Here is a 19,438-nt window from a genome sequence, read left to right as displayed (position 1 = left end):
CCAGGCAGGAAAGTCCCTGATATTCCATCTAACTAACCAGCAAAAATCTGGGTTAGAGGCATAGCTCAAAGAGTAGAGTACCAGCCATAAGCAAGCAAGCTTAGCAAGTACAAAGTCTTGAGTTCAAACCGTAGTACTGGCAAGCCTTGGTATTAAACAAAACCAAATTTTAAGCAAAACAATGGGGGAAAAGTGACTATTATCAGATTTTTCAAAGTTGTTAAGGAATAAATAAATCATGGTTATTGGCATTAGTCTTTCAAAAATCAAGGTACTTGGAGAAGAACCAATAATATAATGAGTTTACAGCAAATTTTCAAATTAATACTGGCTGATGCAATGATTGTCCTACCTTTTGAAGTCACCTGTCTCCATTTGAAGATGTCAACATCAAAAGTGGAACAGTATTTACAGAGTGTCTGTCTTGCTGCAGGCAATGGAGTGGAACCAAAATGAAAGAGCCTCACCCAGTGAGCTTATAATTACAGGGGAAATGACAGGCAGGGTACTTCAAGGGACAAATACATAGAAATAACAAGATAACATTAAGCAAGAAGAAATTTCAGCATGAGCTCAGGAAAATAATCTCTATCAAACTTCTCTGCATAATCACAGAGCCATTATCCCACATAATGTTGTTGGGGTTATTAGTATTAATAATAGTAATCACCATTTATTATGAGTGCAGCATAGAGAACAATTTTGCAGTGGTAGACAGATAGGACAGATAGATTTGAAGAGAAATGTCCGTTCAATTCAGTGAATCCCAAGAACAAAGATCCTAACCATTTCAGTGCTGCCTGACCACATCTAAGTCTTCCCTGAAACTCTATGCCTTTAATTAAAGAAGATGACTCTTAATGTGACTTACTCAGCTGACAAAACCCCAGAAAGGGAATGGTCCGTTTACTGTTCGTTAACTGTTAGCTGGGAACACATTTATCCTTGTCAGCTATCTAACCACCTCTTCACTACTCTGTATTTTCTTTTCCTTTTGTACTGACTTGTCATTCAAGGAACCAAATTCAGGATACTCTAATCCACCATCTTGCACCACCCTCTTGTCTCTTGTACTTCCTGGATTTACTGCCTTCAACTTTTCTCTTTGCATTGCTTTTTTTTTTTTTTTAAGATTTTTTTTTTTATAATTGTTTTCTGTATCTCATCTGTTAAGGAACCAGTTTTATTTATTATGTCCCCACCTGTAGCATTCACATCTCTTTTTTTTTTTTTTTTTTTTTTTGGCCAGTCCTGGGCCTTGGACTCAGGGCCTGAGCACTGTCCCTGGCTTCTTCCCGCTCAAGGATAGCACTCTGCCACCTGAGCCACAGCACCGCTTCTGGCCGTTTTCTGTATATGTGGTGCTGGGGAATCGAACCTAGGGCCTCGTGTATCCGAGGCAGGCACTCTTGCCACTAGGCTATATCCCCAGCCCCACTTTGCATTGCTTTTTGATGTATCTCATAAATATAGGTATGCAGTTTCACTTTCATCTGAAACTTAGTAAGACATCTTAACTGAGAAGTTTTATTGAAATAATTCACATGCAGGTGTAAAAAATAATACCGAGACTATTTACTGCCCAAATCCCTCATTTTGTGAAACTATAGTGGAATATCGCAATCATAATGCTGACATTGATACAATTCATCTATCATAGACACATCTCAGCTCAGTATGGGTATACTTATGTGTGTATATGTAATTTTATACAATTGTGTTATACATGTAAAGTTTGTGTCATTGCCAGTCAACATATAGACCATTCCATCACACAAGGAAGTCCCTCCCCCGCTGCCCTTATATAGCCATCTTGACTTCTCCCCTTCCCCAGCTTTAAGCCCTGCCAACCATTTCTAAAATTTTGTATTAAAAAAAAATGTTACATTGGTTTGATGTGATATTTCACACTTGGAATTACAATTCTCTATAGGAGGCAGAGATGGTGAGGATCATGGTTTGAAGCCAGTTCAGCAAAATTTACACCCCATCTCAACCAATAGGGATATGGTCCTAGCTATGCAAGAGACATAGATAGGAGGATGAAAAAGAAATTTAACTAAAACTAACAGAATTCAATAAGCAGCCATGTACTGGTGGTTCACACCTGTAATCCTAGCTACTCCAAAGGCTGCTATCTGGAGGATGAAGCCTTGAGACCAAATCAGAAAGAAACATCTTTAATCAATTAGCAAAACGCCAGGCAAGAGGGATGACTCAAGAGGAAGTGTACCAACCGTGAGCCGGAAGTTCTTATCAAGAGCTTCCACACAACAAATTCTGTCTGTGTCTGTCTTCTTCCTTCCTTCCTTCTTTCCTTCCTTCCTTCCTTCCTTCCTTCCTTCCTTCCTTCCTTCCTTCTTTCCTTCCTTCCTTCCTTCCTTCCTTCTTTCCTTCCTTCCTTCCTTCCTTCCTTCCTCCTTCCCTCCCTCCCTCCCTCCATCCCTCCCTTCTTTTTCCCTCCTGGCACTGGAATTTGAGTTTGAACTTAGTACCTTATACTTTACAAGCAAATCCTGTTATTGTTGAGCTCTACCTCTAATTCCATCAAATAATTTTCTATGTGTGGGTCTTAACATTTTATTTTGTAAAGTAAAATCAGCTCAGGCCAAAAAGCAAATGCTCATAAACAACAATTTGGGGTATAATGCTAAAAACATCAACCTTGCATCTAAAAAACTTGGTTTGACTCACAGTCACACACTATGTGAACAAAAGAGAATTGTAAGATTCGCTGGTATTCATTTTTTTTTTTTTTTGGCCAGCCCTAGGCCGTGAACTCAGGGCCTGAGCACTGTCCCTGGCTTCTTTTTTGCTCAAGGCTAGCACTCTGCCACTTGAGCCACAGCGCCACTTCTGGCCATTTTCTGTATATGTGGTGCTGGGGAATTGAACCCAGGGCCTCATGTATACGAGGCAAGCACTCTTGCCACTAGGCCATATCCCCAGCCCCGGTATTCATTTTCTTGATCTTCAGTTAGGTATCCAATCAGGGCCAGGAATTTTCTACAGACTTTTTGTCCAGTTTTTGTCTCTCTCTCTCTCTCTCTCTCTCTCTCTCTCTCTCTCTCTCTCAGTGTGTGTGTATGTGTGTGTGTGTGTGTGTGTGTGTGTGTGTGTGTGTGTGTGTGTATGCAGGTCCTGTGGCTTGAACTTGTTTTGCTCAAGGGCTGGGAATATGGCCTAGTGGCAAAGTGTTTGTCTCATATACATGAAGCACTGGGTTCAATTCCTCAGCACCACATATATAGAAAAAGCCAGAAGTGGCGCTGTGGCTCAAGAGGTAGAGTGCTAGCCTTGAGCAAAAAGAAGCCAGGGACAGTGCTCAGGCCCTGAAGCCACGCCCTAGGACTGGCAAAAAAAAAAAAATTGTTTTTGCTCAAGGTTAGCACTCTACCACTTGAGCCACAGCGCCACTTCTGGCTTTTTGGGTGATTAATTGGAGATAAGAGTCTCATGGACCTTGCTGCCTGAGCTGGCTTTGCTCTGCAGTCAGCAGATCTCAGCCTCCTGAGTAGCTAAGATTACAGATTTGAGCCACTGGCATGCAGCTTCTTGCCCAGTTTTAATTTTAGAAACTCTAAAGTTGGGCTTACCTGAAACCTACCACATGGTAATTGTTTCAAGAAGTTAAAATTTCCATTTTGTTTCTCATGATTTATGAGACTCTTAGTTAAGACCCTCTATCATTGAGCTTTAGAAGCATTATACCCAGCCTTGCAAAATGAGATGAGGCACTGGTTTCAGGTTCTCTAATGAGTTGGAACTGTGGCATCAAAGATTAGTTAGGAGGTAGCATAGCAGATAGGAATATCAGAAGGAGACAGGATTGAAAAGATACTACTACTAAGTAATAGAGTCCTCTTAATAGGGCTCTTCAATTTTCTAACCAGCTAGGATGGCATTGTCAACACAAAGTAGATCTGAGGGGGCTGAGGATATGGCCTAGTGGCAAGAGTGCTTGCCTCGTATACATGAGGCCCTGGGTTCAATTCCCCAGCAACACATATACAGAAAACGGCCAGAAGTGGCGCTGTGGTTCAAGTGGCAGAGTGCTAGCCTTGAGCAAAAGGAAGCCAGGGACAGTGCTCAGGCCATGAGTCCAAGGCCCAGGACTGGCCAAAAAAAAAAAAAAAAAAAAAAAAAGTAGATCTGAGATCCTCATCCTCAGTACTGAGTAGTTCAGTGTGGATATAGTCCCAGACTTTATTCCATGTTGCTAATTTGCTGCAATATGTTCCACATCTTAGCTCAAGCTGAAGTGGTAAGATCAGGTTTGAATTCCTGCTGTTCCAGAGAAGCCCTTGAGGGCCTTGTTTTAAATCTGAGTTCACTTTAGGACACTGTATCCCCTAAAATGTAATTTGAGTACAGAATCTATTTTGTAGGAAAACTGCAAATGACCAGTCAGTCCTGTCCCACAAGTTTTAGGACCACTCCAAAGTCTAGGTGTAAAGAATATCACCTCATTGAAAACCAAGACATGGGAAAAAAATGTCAAGGCTAAAATATGGGCCTGTAATCCATGGTTTATGTTTTTGTGCTGGGATCAGGGCTATATGTCTGTCAAGAGGTGATTTTCACTGCCAATCATCAGGTCAATGGGTGGATCTATCTAACTGAAACACAAACTTACAAATGACCTGGCTAAGTGTTTTGCCATATCTATCCAGGCTACCAGATAGAAGTTTTTCCATCTTCAGAACTCTGAAGGGTAGATAAAAAAAATCAATTTTTCCCTAGTTTTCCCATTCCTTAAAAATCTTTCTAAAGATTCCATTAATTCTCTGAGAAATCCTTCAGAGAGTATATAATGTGAGCATTTGTTTAATTCTTCTTTTTTCCTTTCTTCACCATACCAAATGATTACTGACATTCCTCTGGACTCTTGAAGCCACTTCTCAGTAGTTCCCTACATCTATGTGTTTTCCCACTATCTTCTAGATTACACCTTCTTAAATTCATCAGTTACTCTAGAACTGCCTTTACACATTCATTACCTTAGGTAATGAACTCATTACCTGTTTTCCTGGCATTTACAACTTTAGATTACTATGTCAAGGATAATAAAGTTATCTTCTATATTTAATTTGCCATAAAAACTGCTTTAATGCAAGGTATACAACAACGATTTTGTTTTTGTCCCCTGAAATAGTTTGCATGGCCTTGATTCCATGGGATAATGTGGGTTGCTAAAATCAGCCATATAAAGGATCATTAGCTATAGGAAGATAGGGCTATTTTCAATTTTGCTCCAGAAGCCTAACATTTAAAAGGTATTTCTAAATTTTATTTTAAATATTTATTCTAAACATTTCTAAATGATACTAAGCATACATTTTTTGTTTTAAGAATGTGTATTTTTTAGAGTAATTAAGTGAACCAATGAAATTGAAATTGCTAAAACGTAGGTTAAATTAGATGACTTAGTATTTTTATTACTAAGTGAAATTTCTTAGTGAATAGAAAATGATTCTGATAAAACATGTTTTTCAGAAAAGTGTTTCTTCAACAGGATAATTATGCCCCCCTGGGCTAGAGTATTGTTAATTATAACAATACATTACACAAAGCAAAAGAATCACAAAAATGTTCAAGTCAGGAAATGCTTAGTGTTTCTGGAAAGTGTTTATTAGGAAATGTTATTCTAGAGTCAAAACATTTCCTGTCTGATGACCATGCCATAGAAAAAAAAACAAGTGATGCCAGATGGGGGTCTTATTTTTAAAAAACTTTTTTTTAAATGCTGGGATTATTTTGAAAAGAAATCCATTACAAGTAATATGAAATAAATAGCAATTGCTCAGAAGCATGCTTTAAAAAAAAATTTACTCTTCACATAAAAATTTAAACCTTTTCGGGCTGGGAATATGGCCTAGTGGCAAGAGTGCTTGCCTCCTACACATAAAGCTCTCGGTTCAATTCCCCAGCACCACATATATAGAAAACGGCCAGAAGGGGCGCTGTGGCTCAGGTGGCAGAGTGCTAGCCTTGAGCGGGAAGAAGCCAGGAAAGGTGCTCAGGCCCTGAGTCCAAGGCCCAGGACTGGCCAAAAATAAATAAATAAATAAAAAATAAAATAAAATTATTTAAAAAAAAATTTAAACCTTTTCAAAAAATACAGGTGAGAAAGTAAATGTTCAACTCTTAGTATTGAGTAAATATATTTCTAAGTAGATCTCTGTAAACATATGCATTTATGTTCAATTTACATGCATAATTTAAAGATTTTTTTTAATATTGGCAATGTGTCATGCATATCATGCATGTCTTCACTTGTCAATAAGTCTAGGTTCAGTATTAGGGTTGGTAATTTTGTATCTGTCACATGAACCCACTGGGACTTACCAAGCTTCAGTGATAGTTCTCCAAATAAAATCTCATCTGCCAACAGGGGGAAAAAGGCAAGCAAGAGAAGCATGAGTAGGTGCCAGTTAGGGCTTGTACCACATGTTTTCTCCAAACACTGGTCTGGCTGGGACCACTCACATGTCTGCCTCTTATATTCATCACCAATGAACTGGTGTGATGAACTCAGAAAAGCCAAGATTTCTTCTTTGTTACTTACCAATTTACTACTTAAACAAGACTCAGTGTTCTGTGAACAAGAACACACCATGACACATATGAAGTAAGTTTAATTCGTGAATCCACTGAAAAATCAGCCTACAAACCTAGCTGATGATGACTGAAGAATGTTAGGTCAACCAACTCAATTGTGAAAACTGGCAAATTGAAAGAAAGAATCAAATGCTATTGTTCTTTTCTTATATCAACTGGGAAATCAAATCATGAAGGAAGAAAGCTTCCATTTATAGTAATATTTCTGCTCTTAAGAAACAGTAGAAGCCAGGTCCTTGGGGCTCCTGCCTATTCAGGAAGCTGAGATCTGAGGATCATGGTTTGAAGCCAGCCTGGGCAGAAAAGTCCCTGTGAGACTCTTTCCTTCAATTTTTTTTTTTTTTTTTTTTTTTTTTTTTTTTGGCCAGTCCTGGGCCTTGGACTCAGGGCCTGAGCACTGTCCCTGTCTTCTTCCCGCTCAAGGCTAGCACTCTGCCACTTGAGCCACAGCGCCGCTTCTGGCCATTTTCTGTATATGTGGTGCTGGGGAATCGAACCTAGGGCCTCGTGTATCCGAGGCAGGCACTCTTGCCACTAGGCTATATCCCCAGCCCCTCTTTCCTTCAATTTTAACTACTCAAAAACCAGAAGTGGAGCTGTGGCTGAAAGTGGCAGAGCACTAGCCTTGAGAAAAAGACCTCAGAGACAGTGTACAGGCCCTGAGTTCAAGCCCTATTACTGACCAAAAAAAAAAAAAAAAAAAAGGTAGAGTTAAGATATAATGATATCTAACATCAACTGAATAGGATAGAGGCATGAACATCAACAATTATCAACGTCATAGAACAGAGCAATCCAACTTATATGCCTTTGATGGAAAGATTGAAGACAATATAAGAAGTCATCTTGAAAAAAAAGAATTGAATCAAGACTGTATATCCAATGAGAAACATGGAATGTGTATTCAGGAAAATTAGATTTCAGAAAATATAGATGCGAAGTAATTTTAGTTCTTCTTTTAAAAATAATGATTCTAGGGCTTGAACTCAGGGCCTGGGCACTGTCCCTGAGCCTCTTTGTGCTAAAGGCTAGGGCTCTACCACTTGAGCCACAGTACCACTTCTGGCTTTTTCTGAATAATTTATTGGACAGAAGAGTCCCAGGGACCTTTTCTGCCTAGGCTGGCTTCCAATTGTGATCCCTGGATCTCAGACTCCTGATCAGCTAGGATTACAGGCGTCAGCCACTGGTGCCTGGCTTGTAACCTGGATTCTGTAATTAATAAATTTCAAGAGAACAAAATAAAAGGTTGAAGGAAAAAAATCTACAGACTAAAAGGAACTTTAGAGCAATATAAACCAACGGACATGTGCAAGCTTTATTTGAATTTCAAGTCACCCAAAATATTAAGGAAAAATTATATTTATGAGGTACTTGAAAATCCAGACTGAATATTACATCATCAAGGAAGTAGCATTAGCTTTTTTTAGGTATGGTAAGAATATTCTCTTTTTTAAAGTCTTGTGTTAGAAGCATTCATGAAAATATTTAATTTTATTGTTATTATAAAGGTGATGTACAGAGGGGTTACAGTTATGTAAGTCAGGTAAAAAGCACATTTCTTTTTGGATAATGTCACCCCTTTCCTCACTCCCTGTCTTTCCCTCATCCCCACCCACAAGTTGCGTAGTTCATTTTCAACATAGTATCTAGTGAGTACCACTGCTGCATTTTTTACCCTTTGTCACTCCATATCTGTGTACCTCCAATTACCCTCCCAAAGACAGGTAAACTACCAAACAAGACAAAAAGAAAAGAAAAAACTTCTGGTTCCCATTTCCTGGAGTTTGTTTTGACAATATTATTTTATATGTCTGGATGCACATAGGCAATTGAGCCTTTGTTCCTCTCCTCTCACTGTGTGACACTCATGAAAATATTTAAGTAAAAGGAGATGCTTCAATATGGTGCTAGACTGAAAGTATTAATAAAACAAGATTCACAAATTCTTGATTGTTGAAGTGAATGGGTACATGAAGTCTTAGTAATTAGCATGTATAATGTATATACATGCATGTGTATATATTTATATATGCATGTATACACATGCATACGTACATATGTGTGTATATATACATATATAATATATAAATTGTCCTCAATAAAAAGAAAAAGGATGACTTTTTGGCAAGTTACCAATAGTGGTTGCTATTCCTTAATTTACTCATGTAGTTTGCTATATGTATTATTATGTTATATACTATTATATGTATTATTATTCCCATGTGCTAGAATGTGAATATTCAAACTCCCTACTGTTCATCCCTGTTCATATATTGGAACCTAATACCTACTGTAGTAATATTAGGACACTGCTCACTCCTTCCTTTGTAAGTACAAAGCAAAAAGATGCCAACAATGAAGCACAGAGCATGAGTTTACCAAATATCATCTTCATTGATGCCCTCACTTTGGCCTTTGCTGGCCTCCATAAATGTGATCAATACATTTCTGTTGTTTATACATTAATTACCCAGTCTAAGATATTTCATTATGATAGCCTGAATGTACTTAGCCACCATGTATCACAATAATACACAATGTTGTGATAACCATTCTTCCACATTTTTTCCAATTTGCAAATTCCCAGAGGTGAGGTTATTTAAGTTAAAGGGCAAGTGTAATCTATAAAGCCAAATTGTCTTTCTCTATCAAACTATGCTTTCCATTTGATTTTGATATTACTTAGGTAAAATCACTGGGATAATTTTTATTGGCATTACATTAGGTTTGTACTTCTTACACTGTTGTATCATCTTATGTAAAAACAAAGTATGCTTCTTCAATTTGTCTTCTTTTATCTCTCAGATTTCTAGTTTTCCTCATTGATCTTTTTGTTTATTGTTTTTGTAACTGGCCATATCCCTAAACTCTATTATTATTTCTAAAATTTTCTTCAGTTATTCTTAGTTCCAAAAAAAATCTAAAGTTTATTTAATTCAGGTCACAAGTGAGAACAATTAATGTGATATCTGATCAGGAAAACCAGTATAACCTGAATCCTGCTCTTGACCTAGTTCTGTTGCTGCCCCAATTGAATTACATACATAGGAAAACAGAACAGGACAAATGAGCCCTACTACAAGTTGAAGATTGGACCTAAGTTCTAATGTTAAAACTAAATTAGGCTATCCTAGTATGCTTTGGATACCAATATGACTTAGAACCATAGTGTGTCATGAAACTTCTTATTTACCAACACTTCATCCTCAATCCTCTTCAATGATGGGAAAGGGCAATTTAGAGCAGAACACTGACCTGAAGCAGTTGCAAATGCAAAAGAGCATTTACGCCAGTGCTGTGAGTAATTGAGCTAACATTGTGCCTGCCATGCTCTTTGATGTGCAGGAAGGAAAAGCTGAAGATGGAAGTTAAAAATGTCTCCAGGACAGGAGACATTTCCTGACCCAAGTGTCACTGCCAGTGTATACCATTGTGCAACAAACACTGCCAAAGGACAGTGTGCTACCACAGCAGAGTGACACGCACACATCCATAATCATACTCAGGAGGTTGAGATCTAAGGACTGAAGTTAAGTCATTCTGGGCAGAAAAGTTAATGAGACTCTTATCCCCAATTAACCAGCAGTGAAGGTGTGGCTCATGTGGTACAGCATTGTCACACACAAAAAAATTCAAGACTTTATAAGGCCCTGACTTCAAGCTTCAGAACTGCCCCCCCCAACCAAAAAACTTGAGGCTCAGAAACTATTAATTGGCCAATTTTACATTCTTTCCCAACTTCTATATCTAGCCTTATTAACTCCTACATTTTTTTTCTCAAATGCATTGTCTCCTCCAGGCTCCCTTTTGTGAGTCTGCTCAAAGGGGAGGGAATTACGGCACCCAACACCAAAATCCTATGTGAGATCCTGAGATACACCTTGTTGCATTGCCAAGGCCTTTTATTATTTGTCCTGTTTCCCTTGAAAAGGGTCCGGAGCATGAAGTTGCATCAGTTCCACCTCTTACTAGTTACAGGATACTAGGAAGGTTACAAGAAGTGTCTTCAAAACAATCAAGATTACTTAAAGTGTAGGTTATCCTAAGGATTGAGATAAAAATGTACTATAAAAAGCCAGACCAACCAAACTGGTAGGAAATTACTACTTAAAAAAGTTTAGCTGGCACAATTATTTTTTGTAGCATATGACATGTTTTGACATGTATACACTGTGGGCAGGCCCAATCAAGCCAATTAACATAAGCATTACCTTACTTTCTTGGGGCATTACTATGTGATGGGGTGGAGGGACAGAGCTGGAGACTGAGGCAGGAGCCTGGGTTGAAAAGGGAGTCTGTCTAAAAAATAACAAAACCCCCACAACAGTTGACACCTAGTTCCCTTAGCAAATACAATACATGGCTATTCTTATTCACCATAGCCCTTCTGTACCTGCTCCTCTCAGCCAGACATTTTGCACCTTACCTCCCTGTTTTCCCCCCAAGCTGCAGGCTTTGCTATCCACCATTCTCCTCCTCTTCCTTCGAGGTTTTGTTATTATTTTTTGCCAGTCCTGGAGCTTGAACTCAGCACTGTCCCTGGCTTCTTTTTGCTCAAGGCTACCATTTGAGGCGCAGCACCACTTCTGGCTTTTTCTATATATGTGGTGCTGAGGAATTGAACCCAGGGCTTCATGTATAAGAGGCGAGCACTTTACCACTAGGCCATATTCCCAGCCCTCCTTCGAGGTTTTTAAGATTTCACATGCAATCAAGGAGATGACTCCAAGTCCTCCCAGTCCCGGTGTATCCACGTGGTCGCAGTAAGGACATTTCCTTCTTGGTAAAGACTGACTTTTGATGAGGCGGCCGAGAACACAGCACGAGGGCCGAGTCAGCGAGTGGAGCTGGGGAAACTGGGTGATCGCCACGCAGAATGACGTCAGGCCCTCTCTCACAGCAAACACGAAAACCAGCCCCAAATGGAGGCAAGCTTTAACGTCAGACCTAACGGGAACATCCTTCGGTGCGTCCCATGCGTGGGGGACAGGCCCGGAGAGAGGCGGGCGGGCGGGCGCGGCGGGGACCCCACGTGGAGACTGGGCGCTCGGAGTCCCGGGAGGAAGAGTGGGGGAGGGGAGGGGCAACGCGCAGCCCCCACCCTGCGCTCCGCTCCGTCGCCGCCCGCCGCCCAACTAGCCCGGGCCCGGCCGCTGCGAGCAGGGGGAGGCGCCAAGCCGTCGTGGCGCTGGGCCCAGACCGTGCATCACGGCAACCCTGAAGGCGGAGCGGACGCGGCTCCGGCGGGAGCCGGAGGTACGTAGATGGAGGGATGGCGTGGGAGGCTGAAGGGAGGTGCTGAACGCCAAGCCTAAGCCTGCCCGGTCCTCGGGTTCCTCACTACGGGCCACCTCTCCCAGAACGCCTCCACCTCAGCCGAAGGGGTTCCCCCGGGGCCCGAGCGGCTGAGGAACTGAGGGCCTAGCGTCGCTGCGCATGCGCAAGCCGGCTGGCGGGGCGGGAGTGGTGGAGGGAGCTGAGTGCACGGCTCGTGACACCCAGCGCCTGCCCGATCAGGGCAGTACTGCGCAAGCGTGAGGCGGCGGTCGAAGCTTGCGTGTGTGCTTGGGAGGCTACACCCCCTTCTCTGGCATGGCGCCCAGGCCGCACTGCGCACGCGTGAGCCTGGAGTGCTTGGAATCTCCGGGGCCTTGGTTTCTGTGAAAGTTGCTGCTTCTGCTTTCACGTCCTGTGCGGACTGCCAGGGTTGTCACTTCTGTCGCCCCGCCACTAGCTCCTGCGCCTCGAGCTGGCCCGCGAACTCATTGGCAATTTGTGTTTCAAGCCTTGGGTTCCGATGTGAGCGGATTAATGCGGGGGTACGGGGGTTGCTTCCCTGGGCGATGTCGGTGTGTCGGAATGCGGAGGTGCGCAGCTTAAGCCGGAAGCTACTGCGCGGCTCAGGCCGGAAGTAGAGGGTTGCAGTCTTGGGGAAACCATAGGAATTCTCCGCCTGGGCCGGCCTAGAACTTTCTGCCTGAGTTCGAAAGCGAGTTCAGAGTGGATCATTGGCTCTTTTTTTTTTTTTTTTTTTTTGTTCTTTGCAGAATGACGTAAGGTATGGCAGCTAGAGTAGAGGATGGTAACAAACCCTTGTGGAGTTGCTTTGCGCTGCGCCTGGCTACTTAACCGTTAGGTCGGAGCCCAACGCGAGCGGTTTGAGTTTTCAGTGTTTTGGAAAGTTAAACTGTTCTCTAGACTCTAAAGTGACAGTCTGTTTATTGAGCCCTCTAGCTTTGCATCTTTGTTGTATTTGGGTCCGCTTGGCTTTAACTCCTTATTGGGGCAGTTTTAAGTCAGTTTCATGAAACCTGGAGCTTCTAGCAATTTGATGACTGTGTCTTGAGGTGTTCTGTGGCATGCATGTTGCTAGAATATATTAGACATTGCCAGAAACCATGTAGACATCCAGGTACAAAAGAACAAAGGAAAAGGTTTATTGCCAGCAAAGGGGCAGGCAAGACCCCTTGTCTTACCAGGGAGAAGAAGTGAGAAGACGTGCCATTTATTGTCTGAGGTGACTTATATAACCTAGGAGGTCTTAGTGGCAGGGCAAGGACCCCAGTGTGGACATCCGGACCAGGGCTTCATCATGGCGGCCTAGGATTTATGGCTGCTGCCCAAATGGTAGATAAGGGGTCCTGCAACTGCCCAGGCCTGAAGATCACTCCAAGGGGGTCTTGTTGCCATATATGGTCGTAATTGCCCTAAAGGAATGCTGTCTCAAGGAAAAGTGGGGTGGAGGCTGATTATTTACTGCCCTTACTAGATGGGCCTAGTGTTACTTAGGAAAGGAGCATGCTAAGCTATGGGAAGGGAAGCTGTTGAGCTTTCACGTGTACTGATATTTGGAAGCTGGAATAGAAAAGCTACTTGGAGAATCTGAATATTCCAGGTGAAATGTAATCTTTTCTTTAATATGTGTTAAGTTGCAGGGAAGGCAATGGCACATTCTTGCACATGCCACTCCCACATTCTGGCTTTATTGCTGTGATTGGACATGCCTAGAGGACCTTCACCCCAGGGCATGTGCATAAGGTATTTTTTCCTTGTCCAAAGTTCACTTTTTTACCGGCACCCAAGTTTTCATTGACAAGGCATTCTATTTAAGTTTTCCAAACAGTTGTGATCACCTCAGAGAAGGGGCTGCTCCATCTGAAATAACCAGTGTCCTATTAGTACCACTTCTTATCTTTGAATTCTGTAGCACCTGGTCACTGTATGATTTTTATCATGTGGTCCCTGGTGCTACCCATAATCAAAGCTTGGAAGATATTTGTTAATGGTATAAATGAAATTGGACTCCAGCTTACTCCAGAGAAATTTTGTGCAATAGATTCATTCAACATTTTGTATTAGGTGCTTGTGAGTCATTTCAAAGATTCCTCTGAAACTTCCATTTTTGTGAAAAATGATAAACGATCCAGATTTCTTTCTCAGAAAATTATAAGTACCATGAAAATATGAAAAGGTACAGAAAGGATTGGGAGTGCAGATGTAAGTTGCAATTTTAAACAAAATGGGTAACCCTGAAGCAGGAGTGGAGAACCTTTATCTGTCAATGCCCGTTATGGTATTTCTTCCCAATGTATTTGTATATTTATAATGTCTTTCACAATTATCAATACAGACTGACATGCTAAGGGCAGTCACAAGAAACATATGAGGAACATATGTGTCTGCCTTGTATGTACCAAATGGCTTTGAGGACTTTATACTGCCCTTGGGCCAGATGTTTCCCACCACTGCAAAGATAAATTTAAGGTTTATCAGCTATAAGGTTCTAACTACTGTACTGAATAGCTGATAAACTCTTCTGGGGTCAGTACTTGAAGCATGATTGTATTTAAGTAAATAAGACCCTATATAATAGATTAGAAAAAAGTATCATTAGATACTGTTTTACTAAATTGCTTTGGAAGGATACACACACACATATATATGCATGTATATATTATATATGTATATATAAATACAAAATATATAAATAGAACATATATGTGTGTATAATATATACACACCTATATATACACGCCTATAATACATGTGTATATACACAAGTGTAATACATATTACTATATAATATATATCATGTACACTCATATATGGATATATACATACCAGTTATCTATCTTGTGTGTATATATATCTCTCTATATATGTATGGTTAACCTATCTTGTTGAATGTATATTCAGGATAGATAATGTGTGCATATATATATATATATGTTGTTGAATAGATAGACAGACAGAGAGATAGGATAGATAACTGGTAAGAATTTAACCGCGGTGCACACATGCTGCATATCTTTCCAGAGTGCTGCACCTGTCATTCCAGCACCTGCTGTCACTTGCACTTGGTGGCAGAGTGTTTGTGGAGATGATTACTGAGATAAGAACTTTTAGTGTTTTTGCTCCATACTTGATGACTGTGGTTTCAAACTTTTGTTGTTAAAGTCCAGGAAACAAAGGCATATTCATTCATTCATCCTTTCATCTTCTCTCTATCTTTTGCCTCAAGCAGTCTACCTCAGCCTCTCTGTGGAGAGACTACAGGTGTGCAACATTGCACCTCATCTAGAAGTGAAAGAATTTTGACCTATTCCGTGTCATCTGATATACGGGATCTTGATTTTACCTCGTACTTTTCCCTCAGGACACACAGGACTGACGGCATATGGAAGAAGAACATCCCCTTTTCTATGGAGAAAGTGGCCAGGTTAGAAAAAGCATGCCCTGACAGCATGTGTGTTCTGTCGCATGAATGATACTTCACCAAATATCCATTGGCCACTGGTATGAGAACCAGAAAGTTAGTGTCTGTCTTTGTGGCACTCTCATGTACTGAATGAGATGCCACAGGATGTAGTATGTTAAAGGGGCAATAGGTAGCTGTTACCATCTGAGGGGAAGAGAGAGGACTCCCAGGGTGGGGATGAGCTGGGCATGAAAGACAGGCCTCTGCTTATACATGGTTCTGTCCTGCAAAAAAGTTCTTGAGTTGAACAACATTTATTACTTTCTCAAAGATTAAAATATGTAATCTTAGAAGATACGTTCATTGCAGATATCCTTTAATTTTTTTCCTTTCCATCATATGTGAACATTACAGTCAACTAGTTTTAAGTCCAGTCAGCAGCCAAATGATATTAAAAATTTCACACTTGGTATGCCTAGTGATCCCCATCATATTACTAATTTACCATATACCTGCTCATCACCATTAAACAGCTTAATATTAACAGTCACTTTTTGTGTCAGTTTTTCACTTCAATAAAACACAGTGAATATTCAATAAGAAATGTAAGGAATTATGCAAAGCTAATCTAATATACAAAAGTGCTTTTTATTTTTTTTTGCCAGTTCTGAGGCTTGAACTCAGGGCCTGAGCACTGTCCCTGTTTTTGTTTTTGTTTTTTTTTTTGCTCAAGGCTAGCACTCTATCACGTGAGCCGCAGTGCCAGTTCTGGCTTTGTCAGTTTATGTGGTGCTGAGGAGTTGAACCCAGGGCCTCATTTATACAAGGCAAGCAGTCTACCACTAGGCCATATTCCCAGCCCCTACAAAAGCTTTTGAAACCCATCTACAGCATTACCATGGGCTGACTTGAAGTGCCTGTGTCTGAGTCATTGAAGGAATGTCCAAAAGTAGCTGGGAAAATAATGGTAGAACTGGAATGACTTTTAAAACATTAGCAGAAAAATTTTAAATCCAGATTTCATAAGGTAAAGAGATGAACAGAATCAGCAGTGAAATTACTTTATTACATCATACATTATCTATATTAGATAGTTAATGCCAATTCCAAACTTTGTTCTTGAAATTTACAGAAGGAAACAATAAAAAGCAGACTTCTTAGAAAATAAGATTGCTTCATGATAAGAAGAAGGTAGGTAATTTAAAGTAGGAACTTAGACTACAATTTTAAATGTAACCTGATCTTCCCTTCTCTGTCTAGTGGCCTTGGGCAAATTGCTTTTCTTTCAGTAAACAGTGTTTCACAGGGCTGTTGTCCATACTGGCTTTTGAATTTTAGGGGCTTTACCTTGCTCAGCGAGCTTGCTCACTAGTGCTCTGTCATCTGAGCCATGTATCCAGCCCTGCTTTTTTCTGGTTATTTTTGGAGATGGAGTATCATATAGTTTTCTTCCCGGGCTGACCTTAAACCTCAATCCTCTAGAGCTCTGCCTCCTAAGGAATTACGATTATAGACATGAGCCACTAGCACCCAGTTATCTACTATCTTCCCTCCCTCCCTCCCTCCCTCCCTTCCTCCCTTCCTCCCTTCCTTTCTTTCTCTCCTCTCTTTTTTCATTCTTTCTTTTAAAAATAAAATTGGATTTCTAGATTAACATAATATCATTATGTAAAGGTTTTATGTTCCTGAAATGTACATATAATAAAATTGAGAACCTACTTTCATATAATTGTAGTTTCCTATGTATGTGAAATTTTTTTTTAAATTTCAAAGTTAAGGTTATCCTGCAAAGAGATAGTCCTTTGAAACTCTTCTGTAAAGGGCTCTGATAATTCAAAGTAATTGCAGAAACAAACCTAAAGAGGAAAACCAACTGTTTCTGCTGCCTACAAGATAATAAGACATGATCCCTGGCACAGGGTCTTATTCTGTGGCACAGCGGGGGCATGTGGCGTCAGGATCTCTGCCACTAACAAGCAGCACTATTTACAAGAAGGAGCTGCTTAGCCTCTGTGTGAGTTTCCTAGAGCTGCTGCAATAAATGATCATCTTGGGCTGGGGATATAGCCTAGTGGCAAGAGTGCCTGCCTCGGATACACGAGGCCCTAGGTTCGATTCCCCAGCACCACATATACAGAAAACGGCCAGAAGCGGCGCTGTGGCTCAAGTGGCAGAGTGCTAGCCTTGAGCGGGAAGAAGCCAGGGACAGTGCTTAGGCCCTGAGTCCAAGGCCCAGGACTGGCCAAAACAAACAAACAAACAAACAAACAAAAAAAACCCAGACATCTTAATACAACAGAAATTTTTTCTCTCACAGTTCTGGAGGCTAGAAGTCTGAAATTAAGGCTCAGGCTGTGCTTTCTGAATAGGAAAGAATCTCCTAGTTGCTGCTGGTGGTTCCCAGTAGTCTGTGTTGTTTCTTATTTTGTTTAGTTGGTTTTTTGTTTTTTGGGTGTTTTTTTTTTTTTTTTGCCAGTCCTGGGGCTGGGACTCAGGGCCTGAGGCACTGGCCCTGGCTTCTTTTTGCTCAAGGCTAGTTACTCTACCTCTCGAGCCACAGTGCCACTTCTGGCGCTTTTTCTGTTTATGTGATGCTGAGGAATCGAACCCAGGGCTTCATACATGCTAGACAAGCACTCTACCACTAAGCCACATTCCCAGCCCCTCTGTGTTGTTTCTTTTTTTTTTTTTTTGGCCAGTCCTGGGCCTTGGACTCCGGGCCTGAGCACTGTCCCTGGCTTCTTCCCGCTCAAGGCTAGCACTCTGCCACTTGAGCCACAGCGCCACTTCTGGCCGTTTTCTGTATATGTGGTGCTGGGGAATCGAACCTAGGGCCTTGTGTATCCGAGGCAGGCACTCTTGCCACTAGGCTATATCCCCAGCCCCTTTTTTTTTTTTTTTTTTTTTTTTTGCCAGTCCTGGGCTTGGACTCAGGGCCTGAGCACTGTCCCTGTCTTCCTTTCGCTTAAGGCTAGCACTCTGCCACTTGAGCCACAGCGCCACTTCTGGCCACTTTCTGTATATGTGGTGCTGGGGAATCGAACCCAGGGCCTCATGTATATGAGGCAGGCACTCTTGCCACTAGGCCATATCTCCAGCCCTCTGTGTTGTTTCTTAATGTACAAATGCATCACTCTTGTCTCCAGTACACTTGATCTTTTCTCCTGTGTGTCTCAGCATGCCTCTCCTCTTAAATGGACACAGCTATGGTTTTAGGGCCCACTCTACTCCAATATAACTTCCTCTTAATTCCCTAGCTCTGCCTAAGAGCTGATTTCCCGATAAAACCCCATTCTAATGTTCTAGGTGGATATGAATTTTTGATCAATGGGGCACTATCCAACCCACTATAGCCCACCACTCTCTGCTCCTTCAATTTTTCTCCACAACAAAATGTTATTTAGATTTCTTTTCAGACACCAGTTTAGTAGTTCCATGAACATTATTCAGAAAAGACAGAGACCTTGACAAAGCTATACAGTTGGTTCTCTTTACCCACCACTTCTGCACATACAGATTCAACCAGTTGTACTTTGAAAATATGTTCCAGAACATTCCCAAAAGCAGAGCTTCAATTTGCTGTAGACCACTGAATCCATATGAATGAAATGTGTGAGCACAACCTCCTGTAGCCTTCCAGAACTTTGCAGACCCTCAGTCTCTCCAGCATTCATGTATGATCATGTTTGCTTCAAGTCATTTGTGTGCTGTGTGGTTTGGCCTGTGGTGCTTATGGTTTTTTTTTTTTGTGTGTCATTATTCCCTAGTCATATACTATAGCAACTAGTATATCAACTGTTGACATAGTATTTACATTGTCTTTGAGGACAATTTTTAACAATCTGGAAATAATTGCAGTTAATGTAGGCCAGATATTTTGCCACTTTATGCAAGGGATACTTGAGCCTACTAAGTTTTACAGTGCACTCACTTTATATTTAAGCATAGGACTGTTGGCTATGACCTTAAGGAGCTTCAACAATTAGAAATTTAGTGATAGTGTCTGATGATGTAACTTAAGAAGTAGAAATGGGGACCATTGGGAGTCAGAGCAGAGGATGGAGGTGCCAGGCTATGTGAGTCACAGAAGGTAGGACTAGAAGGTAGGCTGTGAAT

General features: G+C 41.2%; 1 protein-coding gene across 6 annotated transcripts in view; it reads left to right on the top strand.

Annotated features, from left to right (window-relative positions):
* The first annotated feature begins 11,762 nt into the window (after positions 1 to 11,762).
* Positions 11,763 to 19,438, top strand: part of Rcbtb2 (RCC1 and BTB domain containing protein 2) — a 36,199-nt gene continuing 28,523 nt past the window's right edge. For 2 of the 6 annotated variants that reach the window (XM_048341378.1, XM_048341375.1), the window contains exons 1-2: positions 11,763 to 11,880; positions 15,281 to 15,343. In XM_048341378.1, the coding sequence (XP_048197335.1) occupies positions 15,302 to 15,343 (42 nt within the window). In that variant the 5' untranslated portion in view covers positions 11,763 to 11,880; positions 15,281 to 15,301. Of the gene's footprint in view, positions 11,881 to 12,229; positions 12,424 to 13,553; positions 13,663 to 15,280; positions 15,344 to 16,454; positions 16,514 to 19,438 lie in introns of those variants that run through there. The other 4 variants (XM_048341380.1, XM_048341377.1, XM_048341379.1 and 1 more) reach the window with 4 other exon arrangements.

This window comes from Perognathus longimembris, chromosome 3 (assembly GCF_023159225.1).
Source record: "Perognathus longimembris pacificus isolate PPM17 chromosome 3, ASM2315922v1, whole genome shotgun sequence".
NCBI lineage: Eukaryota > Metazoa > Chordata > Mammalia > Rodentia > Heteromyidae > Perognathus > Perognathus longimembris.
This window is presented reverse-complemented; position numbering and strand designations above follow the sequence as displayed.